At 42.0% G+C, this 25,612-nt stretch overlaps 3 protein-coding genes and 1 non-coding gene across 4 annotated transcripts; 3 read left to right on the top strand and 1 right to left on the bottom strand.

Moving 5' to 3' along the window:
- Nucleotides 1-400: 400 nt before the first annotated feature.
- Nucleotides 401-4,578, top strand: klhl38b (kelch-like family member 38b). Its single transcript, XM_022190395.2, has 5 exons — nucleotides 401-932; nucleotides 1,839-3,059; nucleotides 3,147-3,288; nucleotides 3,388-3,493; nucleotides 4,119-4,578. The coding sequence occupies exons 2-5, from the start codon at nucleotides 1,840-1,842 to the stop codon at nucleotides 4,406-4,408; spliced, it is 1,758 nt and encodes a 585-aa protein (XP_022046087.1). The 5' UTR covers nucleotides 401-932; nucleotide 1,839; the 3' UTR covers nucleotides 4,409-4,578.
- A 7,209-nt stretch (nucleotides 4,579-11,787) lies between these two features.
- Nucleotides 11,788-11,861, top strand: trnai-aau (transfer RNA isoleucine (anticodon AAU)). Its single transcript has one exon. It is a non-coding gene; the product is annotated as a tRNA-Ile (tRNA).
- Nucleotides 11,862-12,709: 848 nt separating this feature from the next.
- On the top strand, nucleotides 12,710-19,866 carry fbxo32 (F-box protein 32). The gene is made up of 9 exons (XM_022190408.2): nucleotides 12,710-12,953; nucleotides 13,412-13,533; nucleotides 13,843-13,892; nucleotides 14,022-14,114; nucleotides 16,595-16,688; nucleotides 17,373-17,557; nucleotides 17,655-17,837; nucleotides 18,288-18,431; nucleotides 18,525-19,866. The coding sequence occupies exons 1-9, from the start codon at nucleotides 12,841-12,843 to the stop codon at nucleotides 18,612-18,614; spliced, it is 1,074 nt and encodes a 357-aa protein (XP_022046100.1). The 5' UTR covers nucleotides 12,710-12,840; the 3' UTR covers nucleotides 18,615-19,866.
- A 1,342-nt stretch (nucleotides 19,867-21,208) lies between these two features.
- prelid3a (PRELI domain containing 3A) lies at nucleotides 21,209-25,148 on the bottom strand. The gene is made up of 7 exons (XM_022190409.2): nucleotides 24,784-25,148; nucleotides 23,676-23,844; nucleotides 23,385-23,474; nucleotides 23,156-23,226; nucleotides 22,884-22,986; nucleotides 22,570-22,646; nucleotides 21,209-22,419 (listed from the first exon to the last, which is right to left on the bottom strand). Exons 1-6 carry the CDS (start codon nucleotides 24,813-24,815, stop codon nucleotides 22,575-22,577), a joined length of 537 nt encoding a protein of 178 aa, XP_022046101.1. The 5' UTR covers nucleotides 24,816-25,148; the 3' UTR covers nucleotides 21,209-22,419; nucleotides 22,570-22,574.
- Nucleotides 25,149-25,612: the final 464 nt, after the last annotated feature.

Genomic DNA, 25,612 nt, shown 5'->3' with positions numbered 1-25,612 from the left:
TGTACTCAGGGAGCATGAAAGAAATGAGATGGAAATGAGCTTAAAGAAACACAAAGATAGAAAATGCAAACATCTGTTGTTGATGTATGGTTAAATTAAGATAATTTCCTCCTGCTGAATGGATACTTTCCATCGGTAAAAGTGAGGCCAAACATCACATCACAGCCAGAGCAAAACCCCTCTCATTTTTCTCCATTAGCTCTGAGCCTCCTGCTGATTTGATGCAAACCTGAAACATTTTCACTGAACTTGTGGTGACTTGTTTGCAATGTTAGTAGTTGTGGCTTACATGCGGGTGTTCCTTTTTCCTGAATGCCGACCCCCTCATATCTCCATGTTTATGTTGCTTCTACAGTAACATAATCCTGCTTTTATATCACTGTGTGTTCCATCAGCCAGTTGGCAGCCTGAGCAGCCAACAAAATGGGTGTTATCAAGTATCAGTGCTGTTTTTACTGCTACAATCATGTGCCAGACAGAGATAGAGATGATGGAGTGAATAGCAATGCAAAAGCTATAGTGCAGAAAAAGAGAGGTCCTGTGTAGGAATGGAGAAAGAGTGTGATATAAGAGGAAAAGGGTGAAGAAAGAAAAATGTAGAGGGGAAGATGAAGATTAAGTGATGGAGTCAGACAGATACCGAGAAAGCTCCATAATATGTCACATGTGAGTCTGCAGCAGTGTTGCCAAAGAGACGCTCTATTTTTAGGGGAGGAATGTTCACACAGGCCTCGTGGAAAGAGACCATAACAACAAACAGTACGCAACACGCTCCTACAAAGAGAGAGGAACATACAGCCACACAGCATCAACACGGGAGAAAAGAGGAAGAACGGACAGGAAAATGTCAAGACATCACATTTTCTGCTGAGAACTTACTTTGAATAGAGCAGGACCCCCAGAAAAGAGATAAAGACAGAGAAGAGGAGCAGGTAAGAGAAGTATTCCAGTGAGACTTTACTCCATGAGCTGCAACGAGCATCGGATTTATTTGGTCTGATGCTGGCAATAACTAATAAATATGATGTAAATATTAACCCATAATCTGCTGTGCAATGTTTGATTACAATCGTTTAGGTTTATGTTTTGTATTATGTTGCTTAAATGCAGACTAATGCATTTTTGCACACTTTGCATATCTAATGCATGAAATGGAACGAAAAGCTGCAACCACATTCATCAACTTTAGTCTTTTGAAAACTGCATATGAATTTTTGCCACACAAAAAAACAACAGCAGCATCACAGGTCTAATGACAATGACCCCCAGCAGCTAAAACAGTTGTGCAGGTGCAGAAACTTGCTCAGACAATAGTCTCCAGAATGATCAGACAGGATTACTGTAGTTGCCATAGTGCACATGCTAAAGACAGTGACACAAAGCTAAATAATAATGAAGATAATGTCACAGCAATGAGTGGAACAGTTTGCAAATCAATAAACCGGATTTTTGGACTGTGGACTTTAGGGGAAGCTTTGGTGGATATTTGCAGGCTACGTTTCAGATTCATGCCACTGAATGTGTTTGGTAATGTGTTTGACTTTTGACTTTTGATAGTTTACTGTATGGTTAATAATTAATTCTAAAATGTCTCATGAAGTCCTTAATCCATGTATCTGTTCATATAAGCAAAAAGGACTACAGTCATCTGATATCTAATCCAGTTTTAGTAAACTGAATCCTACATTAAACTAGAGTGACTGTTCTCTCAGTTGATGGCTGATCATGTCACTAAAAGGCTTAAATTACATTACATCAAAGGCTAAAAATTACAAATTGTGTACACAAGCGGAGAGTTTTTCAAGCAGTTTGGCATTAACAGCTTGGTTTTTTCTCAGCATGGATCGACCAGCGGTTGAGGTCTTCCACTACAAAGACAAAGAGCAGTCGTCCAACCTGCTGCTGCAGCTCAACAGGCTGAGGCAGGAGAATGTTCTGACCGACGTGCTGCTGTGTTCTGATAACACAGAGATCCCCTGCCACCGGAACGTCCTGGTCTCCAGCAGCCCCTACTTCAGAGCCATGTTCTGCCACAACTTCATTGAGAGGCAGCAGACCAGGGTTGACTTAAAGGGCGTCACGTCGGCTATCCTAAGCAGCATCATTGACTATGTTTACACTGGACTCATTAGCATCAGCCTGGATATCGTGCTCCCTCTGATGCAGGCGGCATCCATGTTCCAATATGGCCGTCTTTTCGAGGCCTGCTCGAGCTTCCTTCAGGAGCAGCTGAGCCCAGACAACTGCTTGAGCATGATAAGACTGTCGGACATCATGCATTGCAACAGTTTGAGGGACAAAGCAAAAGAGATGGCGATGAAGAGCTTCTCCGATGTGTCAGCTTCTGAGGATCTGTGTGAGCTCTCCTTACCAGAGCTCATGGGATACCTGGAGGATGACGGTCTTTGTGCAGAGGAGGAGCAGGTCTTTGAGACACTTGTTGCTTGGATCCATCACGATCCTTTATCCAGACGTGGCTCCGTCAGTGACCTTTTCAAGAAAGTTCGCCTCCGATATCTCCACCCCACCTACCTCTTCCAGTTCATAGCCAACGACCCTCTGATCCAGTCGTCCACCCTCTGTACTGAACTCATCGAATCTGTGAGACGCCTCATGTTTTCTGTCAGCACAAAATGCATGGAAGGTACTGCGGTGAACTTTAAACCTCTCTGGGTTGCACCGAGGCGCTACACCTACCACGATACACTGGTGGTGGTGGGAGGGAGGAAGAACAACGAGCAGACTTCGAGGGAGGCCCTAGTGTTTGATGAGAGGAGCCAGAGGTGGCAGAGTCTTTCCAAGCTGCCTGTTCGTCTTTACAAAGCCTCATATGTCGCCCTTCACAGTGTCCTGTATGTCATCGGAGGCCTGACCACAAGTGCGAAGCGTTGTGAAGTCAGCACGACCGTCTACACCCTCTCGTTGAAGACCAACCAGTGGCGGACAGCAGAGCCCATGCTGAAACCTCGCTTTGCCCACCAGAGCATCTCCTACCTCCACTTCATCTTTGTTCTTGGCGGCCTTGGACCCGACAGACAACTGACAGACAGCGTGGAGAGGTGAGATCTTCAGTCGAGAATTCTGTTCTGGATGTTTGTGTGCTGCAGCATGTAGAGAATAAAACTATCTGTCGATGCTATTATCAGGTACAACAGCATGTTCAACCAGTGGGAGTCAATGGCGCCGATGCCTGAGGCAGTACTGCACCCTGCAGTGGCTGCGACTAACCAGAGAATCTATATGTTTGGAGGAGAGGACGCCATGCAGAACCCAGTCAGAATAATACAGGTACGATCATGCTTATTATTATTATCTTCTTCTGTGGATCCTTTCACACCTACTCGATCACTCATTATTTCCCCCATCACCTCTGCTCCCACTCTGCAGGTGTATCACATTTCCAGGAACATGTGGTCCAAGATGGAGAACAGAACTGTGAAGAATGTGTCTGCTCCTGCTGTTGCTATGGATGAAAAAATCTATATCATTGGAGGTAGGTAAAAGTGCAATGGGTTCATATGTTTTTAAAAAAGCATCACAAAAATTGAGATTATGACAAATATCAAAAGGTCATGCTAATCTAGACTCTAGATTAAATTCTAGAAATTCTCTAGATTCTAGACAGGACTGCACAGTGGGGTAGTGGTTAGCACTTTCGCCTTGCAGCAAGAAGATTCCCGGGGTGGGCCTGGGATCTTTCTGCATGGAGTTTGCATGTTCTCCCTGTGCATGTGTGGGTTTTCTCCGGGCACTCCGGCTTCCTCCCACAGTCCAAAAACATGCTGAGGTGAATTCATTATTCTAAATTGCCCGTAGGTGTGAATGTGAGTGGGATTGTTCGTCTGTATATGTAGCCCTGTGACAGACTGGCGACCTGTCCAGGGTGTCCCCTGCCTTCACTCGAGTCAGCTGGGATAGGCTCCAGCACCCCCCGCGACCCTAGTGAGGATAAAGCGGTGTATAGAGAATGGATGGATGGATAGATTCTAGACAAAGCAAACCACATTGCTCATTTTTCTTTAATTCATTATTATCGGTTGATTTCTTGATGAATCAGATTGTGGAGTCAGGGCCCCACATGTGCTTTCTCTCTCATATCAGTGTCTTCCCTGTCACAGGATACACCAGGAGAATGATCGCATACGACACCAAGGCCAACCGGTTCATTAAATGTGCCAACCTGAAGGAGAGGAGGATGCACCATTCTGCCACCGTTCTCAACAACAAACTGTACGTTACTGGCGGACGCTACATCAATGGACATGATGTCATCGAGGACTCAGACACGTTCGAATGCTACGATGTGAAGACGGACACTTGGACATCTAAAGGGACTCTGCCATATAAACTGTTTGACCATGGCTCCCTGACTCTGACATGTGTCTCACAGACATGGGCAAAATCATAAATAATAGGATTTAAAGCTGTGATTTTTTTAAAAGCACTTGTTTATATAGATGTGTAATATAAAGTTTAATTATTTAAATTGGATGCCAGTGTTTTCCAGAAATAAAACACTGTCATTCAAAAAACTTGAAGGATTGATTAAATACCTCGAATAATTCAAATACTCATGTGTGTATACACACGTGGACAAAATTGTTGGTACCCCTCAGTTAAAGAAGGAAAAACCCACAATTCTCACTGAAATCACTTGAAACTCACAAAAGTAACAATAAATAAAAATTTATTGAAAATTAAATAATCAAAATCAGCCATCACTTTTGAATTGTTGATTAACATAATTATTTTAAAAAACAAACTAATGAAATAGGGCTGGACAAAAATGATGGTACCCATAACTTAATATTTTGTTGCACAACCTTTTGAGGCAATCACTGCAATTAAACGATTTCTGTATTTGTCAATGAGCGTTCTGCAGCTGTCAACAGGTATTTTGGCCCACTCCTCATGAGCAAACAGCTCCAGTTGTCTCAGGTTTGATGGGTGTCTTCTCCAAATGGCATGTTTCAGCTCCTTCCACATATGTTCAATGGGATTCAGATCTGGGCTCATAGAAGGCCACTTTAGAATAGTCCAACGCTTTTCTCTCAGCCATTCTTGGGTGTTTTTGGCTGTGTGTTTTGGATCGTTGTCCTGTTGGAAGACCCATGACCTGCGACTGAGACCAAGCTTTCTGACACTGGGCAGCACATTTCTCTCCAGAATGCCTTGATAGTCTTCAGATTTCATCGTACCTTGCACACTTTCAAGACACCCTGTGCCAGATGCAGCAAAGCAGCCCCAAAACATTACTGAGCCTCCTCCATGTTTCACCGTAGGGACAGTGTTCTTTTCTTCGTATGCTTGGTTTTTGAGTCTATGAACATAGAGTTGATGTGCCTTACCAAAAAGCTCCAGTTTGGTCTCATCTGTCCAAAGGACATTCTCCCAGAAGCTTTGTGGCTTGTCAACATGCATTTTTGCAAATTCCAGTCTGGCTTTTTTATGAGCTTTTTTCAGCAGTGGTGTCCTCCTTGGTCGTCTCCCATGAAGTCCACTTTGGCTCAAACAACGACGAATGGTGCGATCTGACACTGATGTACCTTGGCCTTGGAGTTCACCTTTAATTTCTTTGGAGGTTGCTCTGGGCTCTTTGGATACAATTCCAACGATCCGTCTCTTCAATTTGTCATCAATTTTCCTCTTGCGGCCACGTCCAGGGAGGTTGGCTACTGTCCCGTGGGTCTTGAACTTCTGAATAATATGAGCCACTGTTGTCACAGGAACTTCAAGCTGTTTAGAGATGGTCTTATCGCCTTTACCTTTAAGATGTTTGTCTATCATTTTTTTTCGGATGTCCTGGGACAATTCTCTCCTTCGCTTTCTGTTGTCCATGTTCAGTGTGGTACACACCTTTTCACCAAACAGCAGGGTGACTACTTGTCTCCCTTTAAATAGGCAGACTGACTGATTATGAGTTTGGAAACACCTGTGATGTCAATTAAATGACACACCTGAGTTAATCATGTCACTCTGGTCAAATAGTTTTCAATCTTTTATAGAGGTACCATCATTTTTGTCCAGGCCTGTTTCATTAGTTTGTTTTTTTAAATAATTATGTTAATCAACAATTCAAAAGTGATGGCTGTTTTTGATTATTTAATTTTCAATAAATTTTTATTTATTGTTACTTTTGTGAGTTTCAAGTGATTTCAGTGAGAATTGTGGGTTTTTCCTTCTTTAACTGAGGGGTACCAACAATTTTGTCCACATGTGTATATAAGAACTTGATACCTAAAAATTTATTTTTACATATTCCATGACCCTTCCATGTTCTTGTTTAACTCCTACACCTAAAAAACGAGCTCTCCAGCCGCACAGCCTGTTCTTAACCTGTCTGACTTCACAAAGGGCGAAAGTACTATTTTCAGCCGCCTCTAAATCACCAGATTTCACTTGACATGTTTAAATCCTGGAGGCTGTTTGGTGCAAGTTGAAGCTATGCTCAGCTCTAAGGTCTGAAATTGCTGATGTGTCTGGTGAAAATTGGGATCATGGTCTGTTGCCTCAGCGGAAAACGATGATGAAATTATTGTGATGTCATTGTTAGCAAAAGTTTCATGCGGGATTGAAATCAAAATAAAAGCATAGGAGTTAAAAAAAAGTTAGGTCTAGGCAATGTTGGCAATGTTGTTACTTTTTGCACCGCATACTTCTGCATCATATAGCTACTATATACTGAAAGTGTAGTGTTCTGTAGCCTAAATAAAATGTCACTTTTACAGTTTTTGAATTGTATACTAATGTTTTTGTACTATTTTCTGATTTGAACAACTTTTTTTTAGCCTCGAAAATAAAATGTCACTCCGAACATGTGCTCTTTCTATCTCTTTAACTAACGGTGCAGTATTTCTTAGCAGTGCTTAGTCAGTCAACATTGAATGCAATCTGAGCGGCACATGTGCCCTGCATGTCTCATCATGTGTCTGTTTGAGCCCCCCCATCTCTGCGCGCAGACACACACACACACACATACACACACACACACACACACACACACACACACACACACACACACACACACACACACACACACACACACACACACACACACACACACATGTTTGTTTTTCTATACCGGTGGGGACTTACCATTGACTCCCATTCATATCTAACTCCTAACCCTTACCCTAACCCTAACCTTAACCATCACCAAATCAATGCCTAACCCTAAACAAACGTTTTTGCACTTTTACATTTTTTATTAACAACAATATGGCCAAGAAAACGGTGTTGCCACCCGTGGGGACCTCATTTTAGGTCCCCACCGTAAGACAAGTCCCCACTTTTATAGCAAATAGTCAGGTCAAAGTCCCCACCAGTATAGCAGAAACAAGTACACACACACACACACACACACACACACACGGACATCTACATGTCCAGACACGTTTCTGCTGTCCACAGACAGAGACACATAGAGGATAATGTGGGAAATCATATCCTTTTCAAAGGAGAACCTGAAATATTACTCAGCAGGGTGATGTTTGAAATCACTGACTCCACCTGTGAAAAGGTGAAATGAAAGCCAGTGCTGCCCTGTGAAAGTCCCAGCTGACTAACCAAAGTCTATATGTTGCAGAAAGCACAAGGGGAAGACTGAGAAAGTGTGAGGCATCAGTGATATCAAATCCAGATTAGCAGTCTGGGAATTCTGCAGAATAGAGTATCTCTGGTGATTAAGTGAATGTCGATGGGAGCACAATTTGTAGGGTTAAGTTTTTTCTTTCTCCAGCAATGACATTTAATGACGCTGGTAATTCAGATTTCTATGAGCATCCTAGTTTAATTTTATTCAGCAGCAGCTAAAGTGATTACAGGTACATAATTCCATTCATCAGTGACTGCCACTCAGCGTTTCATATGGAGTAAACATAATGTGACTGTGAGCGAGTATCACATGAGGGTCTGTGGGCATTTCTTTGAAACCAGGAGTCACTGGGTCAGATGTTTCAGTGCTTTGCTGCCAACGAATGGAGTCCGGGCGACTGTGGGCGGAGTGGCTGAGAAAAGGTGGAGAGAGAGGGGGTGCTGGAAAAACTATAGGTGATCTTATTTTGAGAAACAAACAAGAGGGCAAATGTTGCACCACGTGAGGCATGTGGCCCTGGCAGTTCACATGCAAGCTGGCAGATGTGAGGAGAGACTAGAGAGAAACTGATCAGGGTTTCACAACAGAGTGATGAAACTCACCCAGGAGGAGCAGCAACAGGTGTATATTTGTGTATTTGTGTGTGTGTGTGTGTGTGTGTGTGTGTGTGTGTGTGTGTGTGTGTGTGTGTGTGTGTGTGTGTGTGTGTGTGTGTGTGTGTGTGTGTGTGTGTGTGTGTGTTGGTGATTAAGGCATTTGGAGGGTTGAGGACTGACCAGCTGTCAAGTTTGGTCACAACATCCCAACAACAACAGAGATGATGGAAGGAGATGAGAGAGAAAGACACATCATTCACGAATTGACCTTTTAAAACTGCTTCTAATTTGATGTCTTATGTGTCTCAAAAATATTGACATACAAATGGGACAGCTATGTTTTGGAAACCTTCAACAATAGTGTATGTATTACCTCTCAACCCAGCTGGCCAGCAGCAGATAAGTCCTCCTCACATGAGTCGGGTTCTGCTCAAGGCTTCTTCTTGTTAAAAGAACATTTTTTCTTGTCCCTGTCGCCTTGGGGCTTGCTCTAGGCGTTCATGCATATGGATTCTGTAAAGCATCTTGAGATAATCTAAATTGTAATTGGTGCTATATTAATAAAATTTAATTGAAATGGAAAATTTGTCGGTTTAAACTAAATGAAAAGCCTTCCTCTTTAAGGCTTTAGGCACAGTTGTAACCTCAGCTATGCACTAATTTCACTATGTTAACATTCTTAAAATAACAACTAGACTGATATTTACCTGATGAAAACATAGGTGTATATTTTCACCAGTCAATGTTTAGCATGCATGCAGTGACGGCAGCGGTGGGTGCATACAAATTCACTAGAATTCAGAAAATTAAGTATTTGATGCTCAAGCTGACCCACAGATCCTCATTTAATATTTCCATTCAGTGTTCAAAGATGGTGCTCATGGTATAAAAAAATATCATATTCAACATCTGAGTGAAGCATGTACTTCAATTGTAAGACAAAATTAGAGTTTAGGATGATGAGTTGTCTGGGAAATTATTAGGATGCATCATCCTGGGAGCATCATTACAAATGTTAGCAGCAATCTAACCAACTGAGTTATTTTAAATGGTAATTAAATCCAAGCCATGTGAAACTATGAAAGTCTGCGCAAGCTGTCTTGACAATCCATCTCATCGTTTTCAGGATGTTTTAGTCTAGATGAAGGTGGTGGTAGGAACCCCCCCTCCCCCAACATTTCTTGTTAGTGTAGAGGAACAAAAACTGCTCTAACTAAATCCTAACTCTGTAGAGTTTTTGATTACAGCTTCCTGCTCCATCAGTCATTAGCCAACTGACTGAACACTTGTCGGGACTTTCCCTGTCATCCTGTAGTTTGGCCTACTCTACAAATAGAATTAATTAGACTTCAGGGACTCACAGCATCATCACAAACATCACTGTAGAACCCCTGAGTTCACACAGTAATACACTTTTTACACACACCGCTGCACTCTGTGTGGTTACCCTCATGGGGAACTGTTGAACTTTCATCATGGATCACTTCTGCTGCGGCTGCAACTGCACGTCACGATCAGTTCACCTCGTCAGAACACACTCTGTCCGATGTGCCTTCCTATATTCTCATGTGATGTCTTGTTGACAGATTTTAACAGGCAGAGTGTGCACAGAGCTCTTTGACCTTTTGCACATATCAGAGTGTTACATTAAAGCCCCAGACATGCAGTCACAAACACACCTGTCTCAAAAGCTTCAGCTGTGAAGCCGTGATGAGCATTGCGGTAATGTTGGAGTGAATTTGATGATGCTGATGAATAGAGACTGAATAAAGCTTTCCATGACACAGAGGTAATAAAGTCTTGCAGTGCAGAGTAGATTGATACCATCAGTGATGAGTCTGCAGGAAAACATCAGCCACATCTGCATAACTGGTCAGGCTACACAGGACCGGATGTACAAGCACTAGATGAGCTGAAACACTGATCTGCAGATTCCTGGAAGGACTTGTTGTGCACCATGTGCTGCTGCTGACATGTTTTGCTGATTGTATAGTGTGTCATGAATTATGAGGACCAGGAAGACAAACATGTAAACACACACACACACACACACACACACACACACACACACACACACACACACACGCACATGCACAGTCACTGTTGCAACATTTTACCCAGAATGAACACACAACGAAAGTGTTTGCTTTTAGAAAGCAACCCTTTGCATCAGCAGTTGATAGTGGTGAGCATGACTTTATGTGAGACTTTTAAAGCACATTTGATTTAATTTTTACTGAACGCTGATGACAAATTCTAAAGCACAAGCCTCTCGTTGGTATGTAGACATGCAGTCAGTGTCTTTGCTATTTCCTATGAAAGCATAGGGTTAAATGACATGAGAAAGGCTATTAAAGCCATAAACAAACAGATACAAACTTTAGATTTGTTTCCCAAAAGCCTCACAGATGAGTGTGTAAACATGTCAAGTGTTTAATTAAGCTGATAGGATCTGACCCAGTGGCCCGGACAGGATTAGTTACACGTTATCTTCCATGGAATAGGCCAAAATCAACAAAATCCCCTCATCCTGTCCTCATGGATCAATTGGGGCTGTTTTGGGAAAATTGAAACACAGTGGTACACCCCTGCCTGCACGCACACACACACACATACACCAACACAATCCACAGTGCAACCTAATACTCTGAAGGACAACTCAATCTATTTTTAATACCAGGACTGACTAAGAATCAGGAGACTTTGCAGCCATATTGCTGGGAGGCCTGGATGTTTTTGTTCCATTTATATTTACAGAGACATAAAGCCAGTCCAGATAAGCAGAGTAATTCTTTTTTCTCAACATCAGCACATTAAAAACTGTACTCTATTGTTTTAGCTCAGAGGTTTGTTCCTGTGTGTGATCCTGAATATTGTTTGCAGCAAAGTCAGAGGAAGGCTGCACTCTTCTGTTACATCGCATAATCACACAGGGACATATGTAAGATGATCATTCCTCACGGCCAGCGGTGAAAACTCATATCATTTAGTAAAAGTAGCAGCATCACAATGTGCAAATATTAATCAGCCACAACTCAAAACACCAGCGTGGGCATGCAGGGGCCTTAATCTATAAGAATGCATCATGCTTCTTGTGGGAAAGTCAATGAAATTTATACAAAGATAGAAAAAAGAAGACATAGCTGAAAAACAACTACAAATAGAAACTCTCAGCCATATTTCTCTGGTGTGACTCATGCCAGAATATTCTAACCAGCATCAAATGAAAGCTTAAAGTCTCAGCTATGAATAAATGTATTCTAATGTATATCAGTGTTTTGTAAAACTAGGTGATTTATGATTACAATCATGTGCTATTTTTCAAACCTGCCCCACATATAGTGCGCATGGTATGGGGTTGGTTGTCAGTGCTAAACCACACATTTGCATTACTGTGACACCTGCAAGAATTTTTTTGTAGTTCGTAAATGTTCATAAAATACAGAGATCCCCCCCCCCCCCCGTTTTTTTAGAGCAATTGAACTTTAAAATTTTGAAATAAAAAATAATAACAGAGAAAAATGTGACTGCAATTGTCAATAAACCGAGTCAGCTGACAAACGTTCCAGAATACAAAAGAAGCGTGTGACATGATGTGGCCGGTTAGCTCAGTTGGTTAGAGCGTGGTGCTAATAACGCCAAGGTCGCGGGTTCGATCCCCGTACGGGCCACATAGGTTTTGCTGTAACAGTGACATGGTTAAATTTCAGCCCAACCAAGAGTAGCGGTATCACTGGCTAAAAAATAGTGAACAAACCTTTGTTCTTTGAAATGTGATTGACTATATCTGTGCTCTTCAGTTGCAATAGGATGGTTAAAAAATAGCCTGTGAACTCCAGAGCTTTCTCACATTTGCATCTGTTGACTGCCTGCATCATGGCTCTATGTAGACAAACATTGCCTGAGGAAGTAAAAAAAATGTGAGACGTCACAGATGAGAAAAAAACTTACAGGAAGTGTGGCGACTGTTTTAAAATGTGGCGATACTGGTAAGTGGCAAAATGCTGATCAACAGATCTGATTCCTACTTTTGTCACGATTAAATTGAAGTACTAACATCATCCACAAAGTTAATGATTTCCAGTGTTTTAACAAAGTACACGAGTGGAGATCAAGGCAACAAACATTTTCAGTTTGTTTCTATGACTTTCAACAAAACCCACAACCACCTGCGTGCCAGCCAAGCCTGGTCTCCCCTCCTCAAAGCACAAGTTCCTCAAAACTAAGTACAGTATAAGAGCAGATGTACTTTCCAGCCCGCAGTTACATAATGCTCCTCTAAGCCCTGCACATTTACAAAGAACAAAAAAGCCTGCGAAGGGATTGATCCAATTAAAACATCTCAAAAAGCATTTCCTCGGTGTCTTCTGTCTCTATCTTTCCATGACATGAACAGTTTATATTCCTGAGCTTTTCTCTCCAGGAGGTTTTGCAACGCTGAGAGTTGATAAACAAAGACACGTGTTGCAGGGAAGTTTCCAAAGTGGGCGGAGCTTCGTGCGCTTCCGCGTTCTGAGTCGGAGGATATAAGAAGCTGCGCAATGACAACAGTAGACTAGAAACACATTGTAGAAGAGCCACATTCACCCTGCAGCGACTGTTTCCTCATATTATTGCATTTTTTTTTTATTAATCTGCCCTCGGGTCAGGATGCCTTTCCTCGGACAGGACTGGAGGTCACCGGGTCAGAGTTGGGTTAAAACCGAAGAAGGCTGGAAAAAGACAACAGCAGACGATAAAAACAACAACGTCTCCGTGCAGAGGTTGGTCAGAAACACGTCTCACAAGTCTCTTTTTTCCAAAAGTGCGCAACTCTCAACTGCGCCATTACTTTTTCTTAGTTAAGAAAAGGATGGAGAGAGAAGGAAATGACAAAAGCAGGCTGATAAACAAAACTTTAACGTTGTTTCCACCTCAGAGTCTTTGTGTTTTCTTAGCTGCCATGTTCAGGCTAACTACTGAGCTAATAATAACCTCACAGCAACAAGTGGGTGGATTAAAAAAACACTTTAAAAGACACTCGAAAAACACATCTAAACGTGACATGAGGCTACACTGAAAGCAAAGTGTATTTCGTCCCTTTGTTCTGGTGCTTTGTGTCGAAGATAAGACTTAATGTAGCTGACGAAGTGTAAAAAAATGGCACTTAGAAAGTTTGCACTGCGTTCAAATGACATGTTTTGATAAATGAACGCGTCCTTTGTGTTTTTCTTTATTGCAGCTTCTGTAAAGTCGAGGAGGAGGAGTGTTTCAACAAGGAGAACCTGCTGCTCTCTCTCAGCTATGACATGGCTGCCAAGAAGAGGAAAAAAGACCTCATGAACAACAACACCAAGGTCCCCTGTGAGTCACAGTAAAAAAAAAAAGAAGAAACGCACACTACCAAGGATATCATGTGTGGGGTTTGAAGTCATGTCATAATACACCAAAGTTTAGTTCCATATGAGAAATATTAGCTGGGGTGTTATGTAACATGAGAGGAATACTTCCTACTTATTGTTTATGATTAATTTTCCATCACTTTTCAGAAGGTCTTTTTCAATAAACTCTGGCGACTCTGAAATCACATCTCATTTGTGAGGCGTATTCGTGCATTTGCCCCGATGCTTAATGAGGGTAGGCCACTAATATAAACATTCTGTGTCCTCGCAGATTTCCACCGGGAAAAGTGGATTTATGTTCATAAAGGAAGCACCAAGGAGGTAACAAACCAACTCATTTAGTTTCACATCAACTTTTCATATCGTCATTGCTAGTGTAAACATGCAGAGAAAACTCTATACTCCTGCCGAGGATTGCAATCTAATACCCTGATAATTAAATTCTCCCAGCGCCACGGATATTGTACGCTGGGAGAGGCCTTCAACCGCTTGGATTTCTGCAGCGCCATCAAGGACACGAGGAGATTTAATTACGTTGTCAGAGTGAGTTCTCGTCTCTTTCTTCCCTTCTAGTTTCTACTGTCCCTTTTGTTTGTCTTCTTCTGCGGTTGTTAATGGGGGATGTTGTTGTTGGTGGCAGAAGGGGTTAAGGTGAAGAGGGTGTGTAGGGATGTGCTGAGCTCTTATCAATGCTCTGCAGACAAGAGGCTCTCAGTGATGATACAGACCTAGGGAGTGTGTGTGTTTGTGCTAATATGATTGCCAAAACACTTTGGCATCCCTGAATTGTATTAAAACCAGGGCTGTATTAAAAGTCTCTTCCTATTTGCCACCCAATGCATAACACTCACTCATAATTTGTCTGAGTTTTAAGTGTGAAACAGACGCATTATGTGGCGGCCTTAAAATTCCCATCATGCAGTTTACACTTGGGATGCCAAATGGCTCACTGAACAATATCCTCTCAGGGGCGATAATCGTCCTCGTATATTACATCATTATTGATTATATATTTGCATGAGTTTGGTGGGATTTAAAGTCTCCACATCGGTGTCACTGAACACCAGCCTCTCCCACATGTGCTCCCATGTGAGCTAGAGGCTGCATGGGGTTGCTCTGCAGCGCTGGTGTGGGTGAGGGGGGTGACAGCTGTGCGGTGAGGTGCGACCACCCGACGGGGGTTTATGAAACCAGACCCGGTGGTTGTCAGGTGATTCAGACCACCAAACACACACAAATACACTCGCCCGAGCCAGAATTAGCCTCCTTCTTTTGTGTTATCACCTCGTCTCTCTTTTAGCGTCTCTCTTCACTGTTTTGCTTCTGAAAATGATCATCCCTAAGACAAACCAACTTTATATTCATAGGGGATCATGTTTTATGCCTGTTTTGCTTTTATATAGTGTGACAAACCCAAAAATCCAGTGCAGGCATTATAATATTCGTGAGATATCAGAGCGCAAAATAAGCCGGTAATCCACAGGTTTTTGCAGGTGGCTTTCCACAGATAGTCGACCATTTGTCACCGCCTCTGTTGGAGTTTGAGATTGGCCTTTCAGCGCAGCAAACGTGTGCAGTGTAGTGTGTTAAGCTCAAAGAACAATAAGGCTGTGTAACATTAGCATCCAGTCTGGACACGGTGTCCTAGGTCACTGCGCCACACCGGTTGTGTCTGGTGGCATTTGTGGGTTCATTTAACTCTGTCTCAGTTACACAGATCGGATTCTTCCACAGAGACGCAACAAGTGGACCTCTCTCTTCTGAATGGAGGTTATCTCAAGGAGACGTCATCAGCAACCTTAAAATGAACTTTTTGAAAGCAGGGGAATTGTTTAACAACCAGAAGATGCAGTGCTTCTAATTCTGTTGGGGGTGTTTGTGGAAAAGTACGGACCGCACGCCAAGCTATGAAGTGCAGTTTAGCGAACAGCGGGGGCTAAAAGTAGATACGGAAACGCACATTGTTCTGCCCGGCTGCTCTACAAAGAGAGGAACACTTGATGAGCTGCTAAAAGAAGAAGGGCATGGGATTAGGTTTTAGGAATGGAGCTGGGAAGAATGGAAAAAAAGCAGCCAGGAGGGAGTGAAGAAGCTTAAAATTGGCCAAGCTGACAGAGAGGAGCGAAGTAATTTAGTTCAAAGTTAGGTAATATTAATACTCCAAATTCATCACCTTTTAAAGTAGGATTTGCCTCGATGCTACCTACAGGAGGGTTACGTCCAGTAGTCCGTTTAAGCACAGTCCATGAACCAGTTTAAAAGGATTATTAATATGGAAAGTTTGTGATTTCTATTTTTTTGAACCTACCTGGGAGAACGTTCTCCAGTGAACCAGGCCATATGTTGATATAAAGACAAAGGTCACATGACGGGGTCAGAATTGAGCAAAGTTGGACTTGAGTTTCTCCATGATGTCACAGCGTCTGTTGGATGCCAGACATGCCGCCCTGGAACCCACTGTTAGTCTGCTAGCCAATGGCAACAACCTCGCAGACACACACACACACACACACACACACACACACACACACACACACACACACACACACACACACACACACACACACACACACACACACACACACACACACACACACACACACACACACACACACACACACACACACAGACACACTCTGTCAAGTGATTCAGCTAATTCACATGACAGGAAGATCAGGAGTCAAGCCTGTTTGTGGAAGTTGACGTTGTTGACGGTCTGGGCTGTTGTCCAACACCTTTCCAGTAGCTTCTTCGCCTAAAGAGACTCCGATCAAGAGCCATCAGGGCCAAGAATGCTGCTACATGCTTGCTGGATCCAGTTTCAGTTGAGAGTAATGACCAGGTGGAACATCTCCAAATGTGTTCTCGACAATATTTATTGTTAGGAGTGCGAGTGGCTTTGTAAGAATGCAGCATAACAAACGTTAAGTAATGAGGCAACGGAACAGAAAGTCTCTGCAGCTGACAGGATGAAATTTATGTTGTGTTTCTTTCTTTCTGTCTCTTTTCTTTCTCTGCTCTAGCTTCTGCAGCTTATCGCCAAGTCCCAGCTCCCCTCGCTCAGCGGAGTGGCGCAGAAAAACTACATGAATATTCTGGAGAGAATAGTACAGAAAGGTGAGTGCTGTCTGTCTTCTCTTGCTCTTTTACATTCACTCAACTAGTTTGCCTCTCAGTTCCTGCCTTTTGTGTGTTGGAGGCTTTTATTTTTCTGCTGTGGTCTCTTCTTTTCTGGCACAGCTCTTGCACATTGGCCCCTCAGTTAATCCATTCCATTGTCTTTTTTGTTTGTTGGCTCAAGTATACAGTGTAGTAGGCTCTTCTCATCTTTCTTTTTGAAAGCTATAAAGACAAATAATGTCAGTATAGCAGAGGTGAAGCCTTCCTGCTCCGTTATTTGCACCAGTAGCGAGGATATTAGCCTTGTCGACATCTGAAAAATCCTGAGGATTGAATTTAGAGCTTTAATGGCACAGTGAAAAACACTGACAGTCACCAGACCCCTCCGCAAGCCACAGTGTAAACTAAATGTTCCCTCTGCTAAACACAGTTTCAGGTTGTTTAGGTAGCGTTATGAAACCTTTTCCCCAAATATTATGAGCATGACAGGGGGAGAGTACAGCCACTTCAAAACATTTGGTTTCATAGTGTGCTTTTTGATGATTCACAATAAATATTTTACTGTCTGCTTGGCTGTTTGCCTGGTAGCCGCTAATCTCCCTGTAGCACCCAGGGTTTAAAACTTCACTTCAGATCATCGTTGGATTAATTAATTAAGATTAATGGGTCTTTTTTCCACAGTCCTCGATGACCAGCAGAACGTCCGTCCCATCAAGGAGCTGCTGCAGACTCTGTACATCTCGCTGTGTGGTCTGGTTCAGGATATGGGCAAATCGGTCCTGGTGGGGAACATCAACACCTGGGTGCGCCGCATGGAGAACATCCTGCAGTATCAGCAGCAGCTGGACAGCATCCAGATCAACAGGGTAGGCATCTGCTCACAATACCCAATTCAAGAGCGGCTCTGAAGTGCAAATTTTCTGTCATGTTTATGACTTTTTTTGCACTGTTTCTCTCCTCCAGCCCACATCTACAGGTATGTCTCTGACCGACCTGCCCGCCAGTCTGCAGCTGAACATCATGGAGCGGCTGTCGGACGGCAGAGACCTGGTCAGTCTGGGCCAAGTGTGTCCTGAGCTGGGGAGCCTCACTGAGGACCGGCTGCTGTGGAAAAGACTCTGCCAGTACCACTTCACCGACAGACAGGCACGTAGAAACTTATGGATGCCGATAACGCAGACACACACTTGCATACATGGAAGGTTCCGATAACCTACGTAGTAGAGACGGTTAAAATAAAGAGGTTAAGCATCTCTGATAAACTACACTGGCAAATGGAAGGCCGCATGGGAGCAATGTCACCCAGCAGTAACCCAACACTGTGTTCAAAAGCCTGCACTTGATAAGCGAGCGAGAGAGTCTCACCTACAAACTAAAGAAGGTTACAGTGAGGGGTTTCTGCAGGTTAAAGTGGTTTAAATTTTGTTGGTGTATGGAAAAGAACCCTGTCCATTAAGGCTACTCAAACCTCCATCTTTTAAGTGTTTGTGTTCAAGTGAATGTGGCCTGAAAGAAATGATCAAGAAAGCTGTCATTAAAGTGGATATTTTTCTCACCTTGGGTCACATCTTTAAAGTCTGTTTTTCCTCTCTTTAGATCCGTAAGCGCCTGATGGTGTCAGATAAAGGTCACCTGGAGTGGAAAAAAATGTACTTTAAGCTGAGCCGCTGCTATCCTCTCAGAGAGCAATACAGTGACACCCTGCATTTCTGCTCACACTGCCACATCCTTTTCTGGAAGGTAACATATTTGCACTTGGTCAGAGCGGGTATAAAAGTCGAAACGGAAAACAATAAGCGTCTAATCCTGGTTTGAATTTGTTTGCCCTCTCAGGACACAAACCATCCCTGCACAGCCAACAACCCAGACAGCTGCACCACGTCCCTCTCACCTCAAGACTTTATCAACCTTTTCAACTTCTGATCCTACAAACACCCTGAATCCAGACTGTACATACTGTTACTGTACATAGAAGTGTTCGATATTGTTTTTTTGTTTAATGTCACAATCATTTCCTGGATGTATATTTGGTTGCGGTATGACTGGAGGGGCGGCGAGGCTCAGGCAGTGGGACAATTATGCAATTGAGTTTCTTTTGAGTGAGCACTGAGGCTTGAGAGCGAGCGAATGTGACGGAGAGCAAAAGTGATGTTGGAGCAATTGGCCTGTGGACGGAGGACAAAGGGAATGCTCGGCTGTTGGAGTTTAGTCTTAGTTTAATGTGTTTTTTTTAAATTACACCTCTAAAGTAAACACACCACTTTACCTTAGATTTGTGCACTTATTCTTTTCCCAGTTTGGACATTTTTTGTGTTTTTTTTTTTTGTTGTTGTTTTAAGTTTGCTTTTTCAAACCTTGTTTTTATTCATTTGAACATGGGAAGTAAGTAAGTGATAGATTTATTTAAAATCAGGATTTTTTCAGTGAGATATTACAAGGCCTGCTCACATGCAGTGTGTTTAATGTTCAGATGTTGTCTGCGATATTGTCGTATTTGGCTCTGGGATAAGGGAAAAGTACATGTTGAGTTGATGCAGTATCCAAGAGGAAACGAATGTAAACAAGAGTTGGGAGTTACTCGTTAGACTGAGGGATGATTCTATGTTGACACACCACAATATCTTTTCTATTTTGTTTTGTTCTTTTTCACTTTTATATGGATTTGATATGTTTTTCTATGGTTTATTTTTTGCTGTGGCTGCTATAGAGGACAGCACCTGAGTGCAGTATTACCAAAGATTGTAATCAAAATCAGTATAACAATGGTGTGTGCCTTATCATGAAACTTGAAACAGTACAGGTACAACTTATGTTGCGTTTGCAATGCTTTCGGATACTGATGCCGTTTTTTTCTGTCTTATCGTCAACAAGTGTCTCAAGATCTGAGGCTCTGATACCAAAGTCGACTGTTTAAAATATCTTATTTTCCGATAGCCTCCTGCATGATTTTTTTAAAAGTCACCCAGCTGATTGTGTTTACTTATTTATTTAATGAGATTTTGGCAAGTGGCTCGACTTGCACACTTGGGTTTGAAGGAGTGGAGGTTATTAGCGTAAAGGTACAGTTTGACCCAGACTTGCCTCGATCACTGCTCAGACAGTGAGGAATCATGTACATGCTATGCAATGCATTCTGTTTATGTTCTGTTGAATAAATAAAACAAAGTAAACCAAACCTCTGGCAACAGTAATGTGTAGTCATCAGGTCTAAATGCTGAACATGTGAGTGTGAGCCAGCCTGTTTTAAGAGCGTTACGCAGCACGTTTACTTCAGAGTTAATATTCACATGGGCCTCTTGGTGGATGTGTACAGAGGATTCAAAGGTTTCTGTGCTGTCGACAGCAAAAGTGTGCCCTCTGTTGGACAGAATGATGTATTGCAATAGCAATGGTTTATGTACAGCGGGCAGTGAACTATGAGTTTCCATGACAGTTCATGCTTAACTGTTGCTGACAAACACTTCAAACTAAAGACAACAAGATCTGTGGTCAGTTTCTTGTAGAGTTCATCTTTTACCCCAAAAAACTCATTCCAATGTATAAGTTACGTATTTAGAAAAAAGGAAAAAGAGCTGTCTAAATAATGTAGCTCCTTAGTACTGATCAAAAGTCCAAAGATGATTCAATCACTCTGATTTTAACTATGGGACTCCAATACCCTTTGGACTGGTAGCTAATACTAAGAAATTCCATTTATAAGAAGTGGGACATCAATTCCTTGTTGAATATCTTTACTGTGCTTGTTACATACATCTCCCATTTTAACTGTGATTTTTTTTTTGGGAAGGAATTAACTTCATGTTTACAGATTTTCCTTGTTTTGTTACATGACAGATGTTTAGTAAAATTACAAAAAAGGATTAATTTCCATGCTGACTGGAAAAAATCCACAATAAATATCTGTATTTTTGCAAAAAGTATTTTTTTTACACCGCATGACAATAAAATCACACTGTTTAACTGTATTCCAGTCAGCTACAAATATTATTTTAAATGTTCGCCATTACTTTTGCTTCTTTTTGTTTTACAGTGAGTGTTCCACCATTTCTTAATGTATTTTTTCTTGTTACGAATATTCATTGTTTATTATCTTTTGTTTGATTTCTTTAAACAGTGTGAGTGCTTTACGTATCCTTGAAGTGCATGTGATATGGATTTTCTTCACTTGATCAACTGCAGTGCTTCTCCTTTTTTTTCCCTTCATCGCGTATTTAGACGTTTCTTCCATAAAATTCATCTTTTCATGCCTGAAAAATGGCCGGAATTTAACTCTACACCATTGCATCACCTAGAATGTGCAGATCTATCAAGTCCTTGCCTGTATGTCCACTCATTCCTTCCCACTCGCTGCAACCAGAGCACACCAGCTCACCTACAGCTCTGCTTATTGTTTTCTGCTCATTTCTCTATTGATGTGACTTCTACCAAAAGAACGTGCTGATCTAAATTAGGGTGTAAAATAACACTCTGGCTGGTAGACAATGAGCTCCAACAACAAACACGGTGTTCACTTCAGCTTCAGAGAGATTTGTTCTCAAACAGTTGCTTTAATTGTTGTAGGAGGACAACAGCCGACGTTAAAACAAAATTTAAAGAAGCAAATGGAAAACTCATTTTTACACAACACACATGTAATAAAAGCAATGTCATAATTTACTTCTTTCAATGCAATGTTTTTTTTAAAATAAATATTATTTATACAAATATTAATTTCACCCAGAAATATTGTTTAACACAGTAAAGGTGTGCGTCTCCCACTGCCGCATTGCACATACAGTACTGCCCTGCTCTTCAGGGATACGTAGGTAGCTTCTATGGAACAGTTGGAAGCAATGATGTGTGCGACACAGCCGTCAAAGCAACAATACACAGGCATCATTTTAAGGCCATATTAAGAAAGCCAATGCATATTCTCATCCTCATCTTATTAAAACCTACTAATCTGCTGGTTTTAAGGCAAAACTGCCCTTCAGAGTTACATCAAAAAGCTGCCAGTGTATTGATGCCTTAGAATGGAAAAAGAAGGCAATGATAATGGTACATTCCCATCTTATTTAAAATAGACAATATGATTTCTTTGACTTTATATCAGTTTTTTTCTTTAACTATCCCCTCCCTTTTTACTAGTATCATGCAAACATAACATCTACAGTTTGTGCCCATTGTAATAAATAATAAGCACCAGTAGCATCTTTTGAACTTGAACTTTCTCCTACTATAGGAGTCTCCAGTGTTTGACCTTACAGAAGAACTACATCAGTTCAAATAAAGGTTGTTGCATATTAATAACATTGCAGCGTACCAAAGTCTGTGCATCCTTCTTTTCCATCTGCATCAAGAATCTAAACTGAAGATATGACAGGAAGTAAATGTAGGGTAGTAATGTAATATTCAAACCTGTGCAGGCTTGTAAAGTTGATGCAGCTCTTTGTTTTGCTTGCACCTTATTCAAACAGTAAATGGGTTAATGAATTACCGGTGAGCCACATCTCCCAGACTTGACACCACAAACACTGAATCTTACTGCTTCGCTAACCATTTAGCTTTGGCAAAAGTTTCCCGTTCTTCCAGAAACTCCAGAGATGTGAGAGGCCATGTGGGGTGAAAATTCACAAAACCTCCCAGACGATTTAAGTACCACTTGCAGAGGATCCGGAGATGCTGAGGATCCTCAATCTTTTATGAGGTGTGAGCCAAGGTAAGAAGTCATCGCAGCAGACTCGGAGTCCTGTGCAGGCAAACAAACAGGCACTAAAGACCGTGTGACCCACGTTCACTGACAAAACACTGTGTGGTTTTTGAGAAAGAGAGAAGTAACATGGTAATTTGGTGAGATTGAAAGACAAAGTTGCAAAAGGACAGTAAAGAGAAGAGTTACCAGCATTAGTAAATATCACAGAGAGGTACGTTCTCTCTTTCAGAGTTCTGAATAATCCACTCAATAGCATCCCAACCCTACAGATTCAGATGGAGAAAGAGAAGATGAAAGAGGAGACAAAGGTGAGTCCCAAAGGCAGACAGGTGAACATCACCAGAAATGCTTAAATTTTATGTGAATCCAGTTAACTTGCCCTGATCAGAGTCGTCCTTAGAACACATGCAAAAGAATCATCGGTTGTGTTTTTATGGCATAAAGCTGTTGTCAGGCCTACATGCAGAACGTAGATATATATGTGGCGTATGTTGTGTTACCTTCCTGGCGTTGGCTGACATTCTTCTGGCCATCATCCCCTCCAGGTAGCTGCTCAGACTGACTCCCTTCACTGTGATGATGGCTTCCTGGGTCAACACAGTGCTATGAGATATAGAGGGAAAAAACATGATTACTGCAACATTGTGTACCTTCAAGAACACAAGAAGACTCTATGTGCACCATTAAGCTAAGAAAACAAACTACTTATACGTATGTATTCTAGCCAAGTGCTTCCACAAATGAAATGCAAAAACGAATAACTTGAACGTACACGTCGGGGTTTTCTGGGTGTGGTCTGTAAAGAAGCCTCTCATCCACTGATATGAGGTTGGTTAGTGTAATCTGGAAGATAAAATAAATGTGGATTTCCTCATCAATGGAATATGTACGTAGAATATAATGATGCAGACACAGTTGGTTACACATAGAAGTAAATTTTAATGCTTTTATGATTTATTCTGTCAGTTTGTGAGTCATGGTAAATCTCAGGTTGAACTTACATTTGTTGAACACAACTCCATCTTTTTCTCCTCTGGGTCGACTATTGAATGCTCCTTTACATAGGTCTGCGTATGGTTGGTTCCCAGTATCTACAGACAGAAATACATACAATAAGTACATTAAATACAACCTGTAGGGAGCAGAAATACCTGAACAGTGGATAATCATCTTCTGGACCCACTTCAGACCCATGCAGGACAAGTTAGAAGTCTTTGTTAGCATGACAAAGCCTTCTAACTTGTCCGGCAGTGTCATAATTTACTTTATTTATGTATCTGTAGATGACTGACCGCTCGTACGATGCCCGGCAGGCCCCATTCTGTGCTGAGGAGTCTGTGGCTGTGAAGGCGTCCTTCTGCGTCCAGACTGCGATCCAACACATCCACCCCGACCACGTTGGGGTTCATGGGGTTCGGGTACTTCCTCATGGCAGCCTTGATCACCGTCTCCCAGGGGTAACTGCACACAAAGCAGCAAAAAAATAACACATGATAACAACAGTCTTACTACTACAGTCATCAAATTAATAATCCTGAGTGCAACAGTTTAAGGCAAATAGACTTCTCGTTTGGTTTGTCAAGACTGGGCCAAAGAGATCTAGAAAAAATAGCATCCAATAGAGCATGACAGATCAAGCAAACAATATTATTATCCTATGTGTAGCCGGTGTGACTGAGGAGCTTAGGAGATTGTTTCTCCAAAGACAGCATCCCGGCACATTTGAACCCAACAACACTTTTAGACAAAAAGTGATTCACCCAAATGATAACAAGCTGAGCAAAGTTTGTATATGCAGTCCAATAGAATGAAAAGTGCACAGACCTATATAGAGAGAGGAGACGAAACAAACAATCCACACAGAGAACCAGTTCCTAAGCATCTAAATAAATAAGGAACACTTTTTTGTTCGGGAAGCCATCTATATAGACCTCAGAACAGAGGGAGGGGGCACCTCTTATCAGGTACTTACAATGCAGTCCTGAGACATTAACACTTTGAGTCTCGTGATTTGGAAGTGAGATCTCTGGGACTCCCCACCAGCCAGTTAGAATTGAGGAAGTCACTTGGATAAAAGTAAAAATGAGTCCATTTACCTTCTACTGGAGCACTTAATAGTGAGTAGTACAGCTGGGCTTGTATTTGTAATAACAATAATTTTTAATATACAACAATAGGAAAAACCTTTAGTGACACTGCTACTGGTGTTAATCCTCATCAACAACAGCCAAGAGACTTTTAATAGAGAGCAGGTGGAATTCACTCAGCTCTGAAATTAATGCGCCGGTTAACACTCAGTTAATGAAGCTGGAAGTGTCACCGGTTTGGTCCTGCAGTGACACAACCGCTCAGTCTGCTGCCCTATTAATATTCTGAACAACCAGCCTCAGAGTGACCAACCTGAAAACATGCTCCGTGCTCCAAATCTTCATTTTTTTCAAGTCACCGTCTCGACCTTGTTGAAAAAACCCACCCGTGATGCGAAACTACATCTCAGCGTCCCATAGTCACAAGAGGAACTGAAGCTCCAGGAACCACAGATTGGGGCCTGTGATGGAAGCTCACGACCATCAATGAGGTGAGTCCAGGAAACACATCTCCACCGTTCCATACATATCAGCCGCGCGTAAAGAGTGCGTAAACGGCTCCGCTGACCCCCGACTCACGGTGGCACAAAATATGCAACGGATAAATTATAGGAAATAGCTTGGCCAGGAGAGAAGCCGGTGCAGCAGAACAGCCACCGAGTGTCAAGTTACACAGACTGAGATGCAAAATCTGGCCAAGGATTCAAAAATAAAACGCCAAATGACCTTTATGATGAAAGGTTTGGCTTAACAGACATCATTCACAGGCTTAGAAATATCTCACAGTGTGAGGCTTAATATTTTATAAATATTACTTTGCATTACAGATAGCTTTTTCTGCGTAAGACCAAAAATTATATCTCTTAGCTCCCTTTTTAAACAGCTTGCAATCAAAATGGCCACAATAAACAACAACCTAAATTTGTAATTTAAGACTTTTGATGTGCTTTTACGCAACAAACTTTGCACTTTTGTATCTACTCTGCAACCATTCTGTCAATTTTAATACAGAAGTCATCTAAAATTGGCTACAGTGTCTTTCTTTTCCGGTGTGACCCTGCTTGTGTTCGCCAACTTGACGAAGCTGATGTAGCTGCTGCCGCATCCGCCTCCATTTGTGCGCATGCGTAGAGCATCTTTCC

Source organism: Acanthochromis polyacanthus, chromosome 12 (genome assembly GCF_021347895.1).
Source record: "Acanthochromis polyacanthus isolate Apoly-LR-REF ecotype Palm Island chromosome 12, KAUST_Apoly_ChrSc, whole genome shotgun sequence".
Classification (NCBI taxonomy): domain Eukaryota; kingdom Metazoa; phylum Chordata; class Actinopteri; family Pomacentridae; genus Acanthochromis; species Acanthochromis polyacanthus.
The sequence above is the reverse complement of the archived record's forward strand: the minus strand, read 5'-3'. Positions and strand labels throughout refer to the sequence as shown.

Bases quoted from the DNA above. Each gene is read 5' to 3' on its own strand.
- fbxo32 (XM_022190408.2), top strand. From the start codon at position 12,841: ATGCCTTTCCTCGGACAGGACTGGAGGTCACCGGGTCAGAGTTGGGTT. The intron at 12,954-13,411 runs GTTGGTCAGAAA...TCTTTATTGCAG, and splicing joins AACAACGTCTCCGTGCAGAG to CTTCTGTAAAGTCGAGGAGG. The intron at 13,893-14,021 runs GTAACAAACCAA...AAATTCTCCCAG, and splicing joins ATAAAGGAAGCACCAAGGAG to CGCCACGGATATTGTACGCT.
- prelid3a (XM_022190409.2), bottom strand. From the start codon at position 24,815: ATGAAGATTTGGAGCACGGAGCATGTTTTCAG. The intron at 23,845-24,783 runs GTTGGTCACTCT...CTTTGTGTGCAG, and splicing joins AGCACGGAGCATGTTTTCAG to TTACCCCTGGGAGACGGTGA. The intron at 22,987-23,155 runs GTACGTTCAAGT...TATATCTCATAG, and splicing joins CACCCAGAAAACCCCGACGT to CACTGTGTTGACCCAGGAAG.
- klhl38b (XM_022190395.2), top strand. From the start codon at position 1,840: ATGGATCGACCAGCGGTTGAGGTCTTCCACTACAAAGACAAAGAGCAG. The intron at 3,060-3,146 runs GTGAGATCTTCA...TGCTATTATCAG, and splicing joins CTGACAGACAGCGTGGAGAG to GTACAACAGCATGTTCAACC. The intron at 3,494-4,118 runs GTAGGTAAAAGT...TCCCTGTCACAG, and splicing joins AAAAATCTATATCATTGGAG to GATACACCAGGAGAATGATC.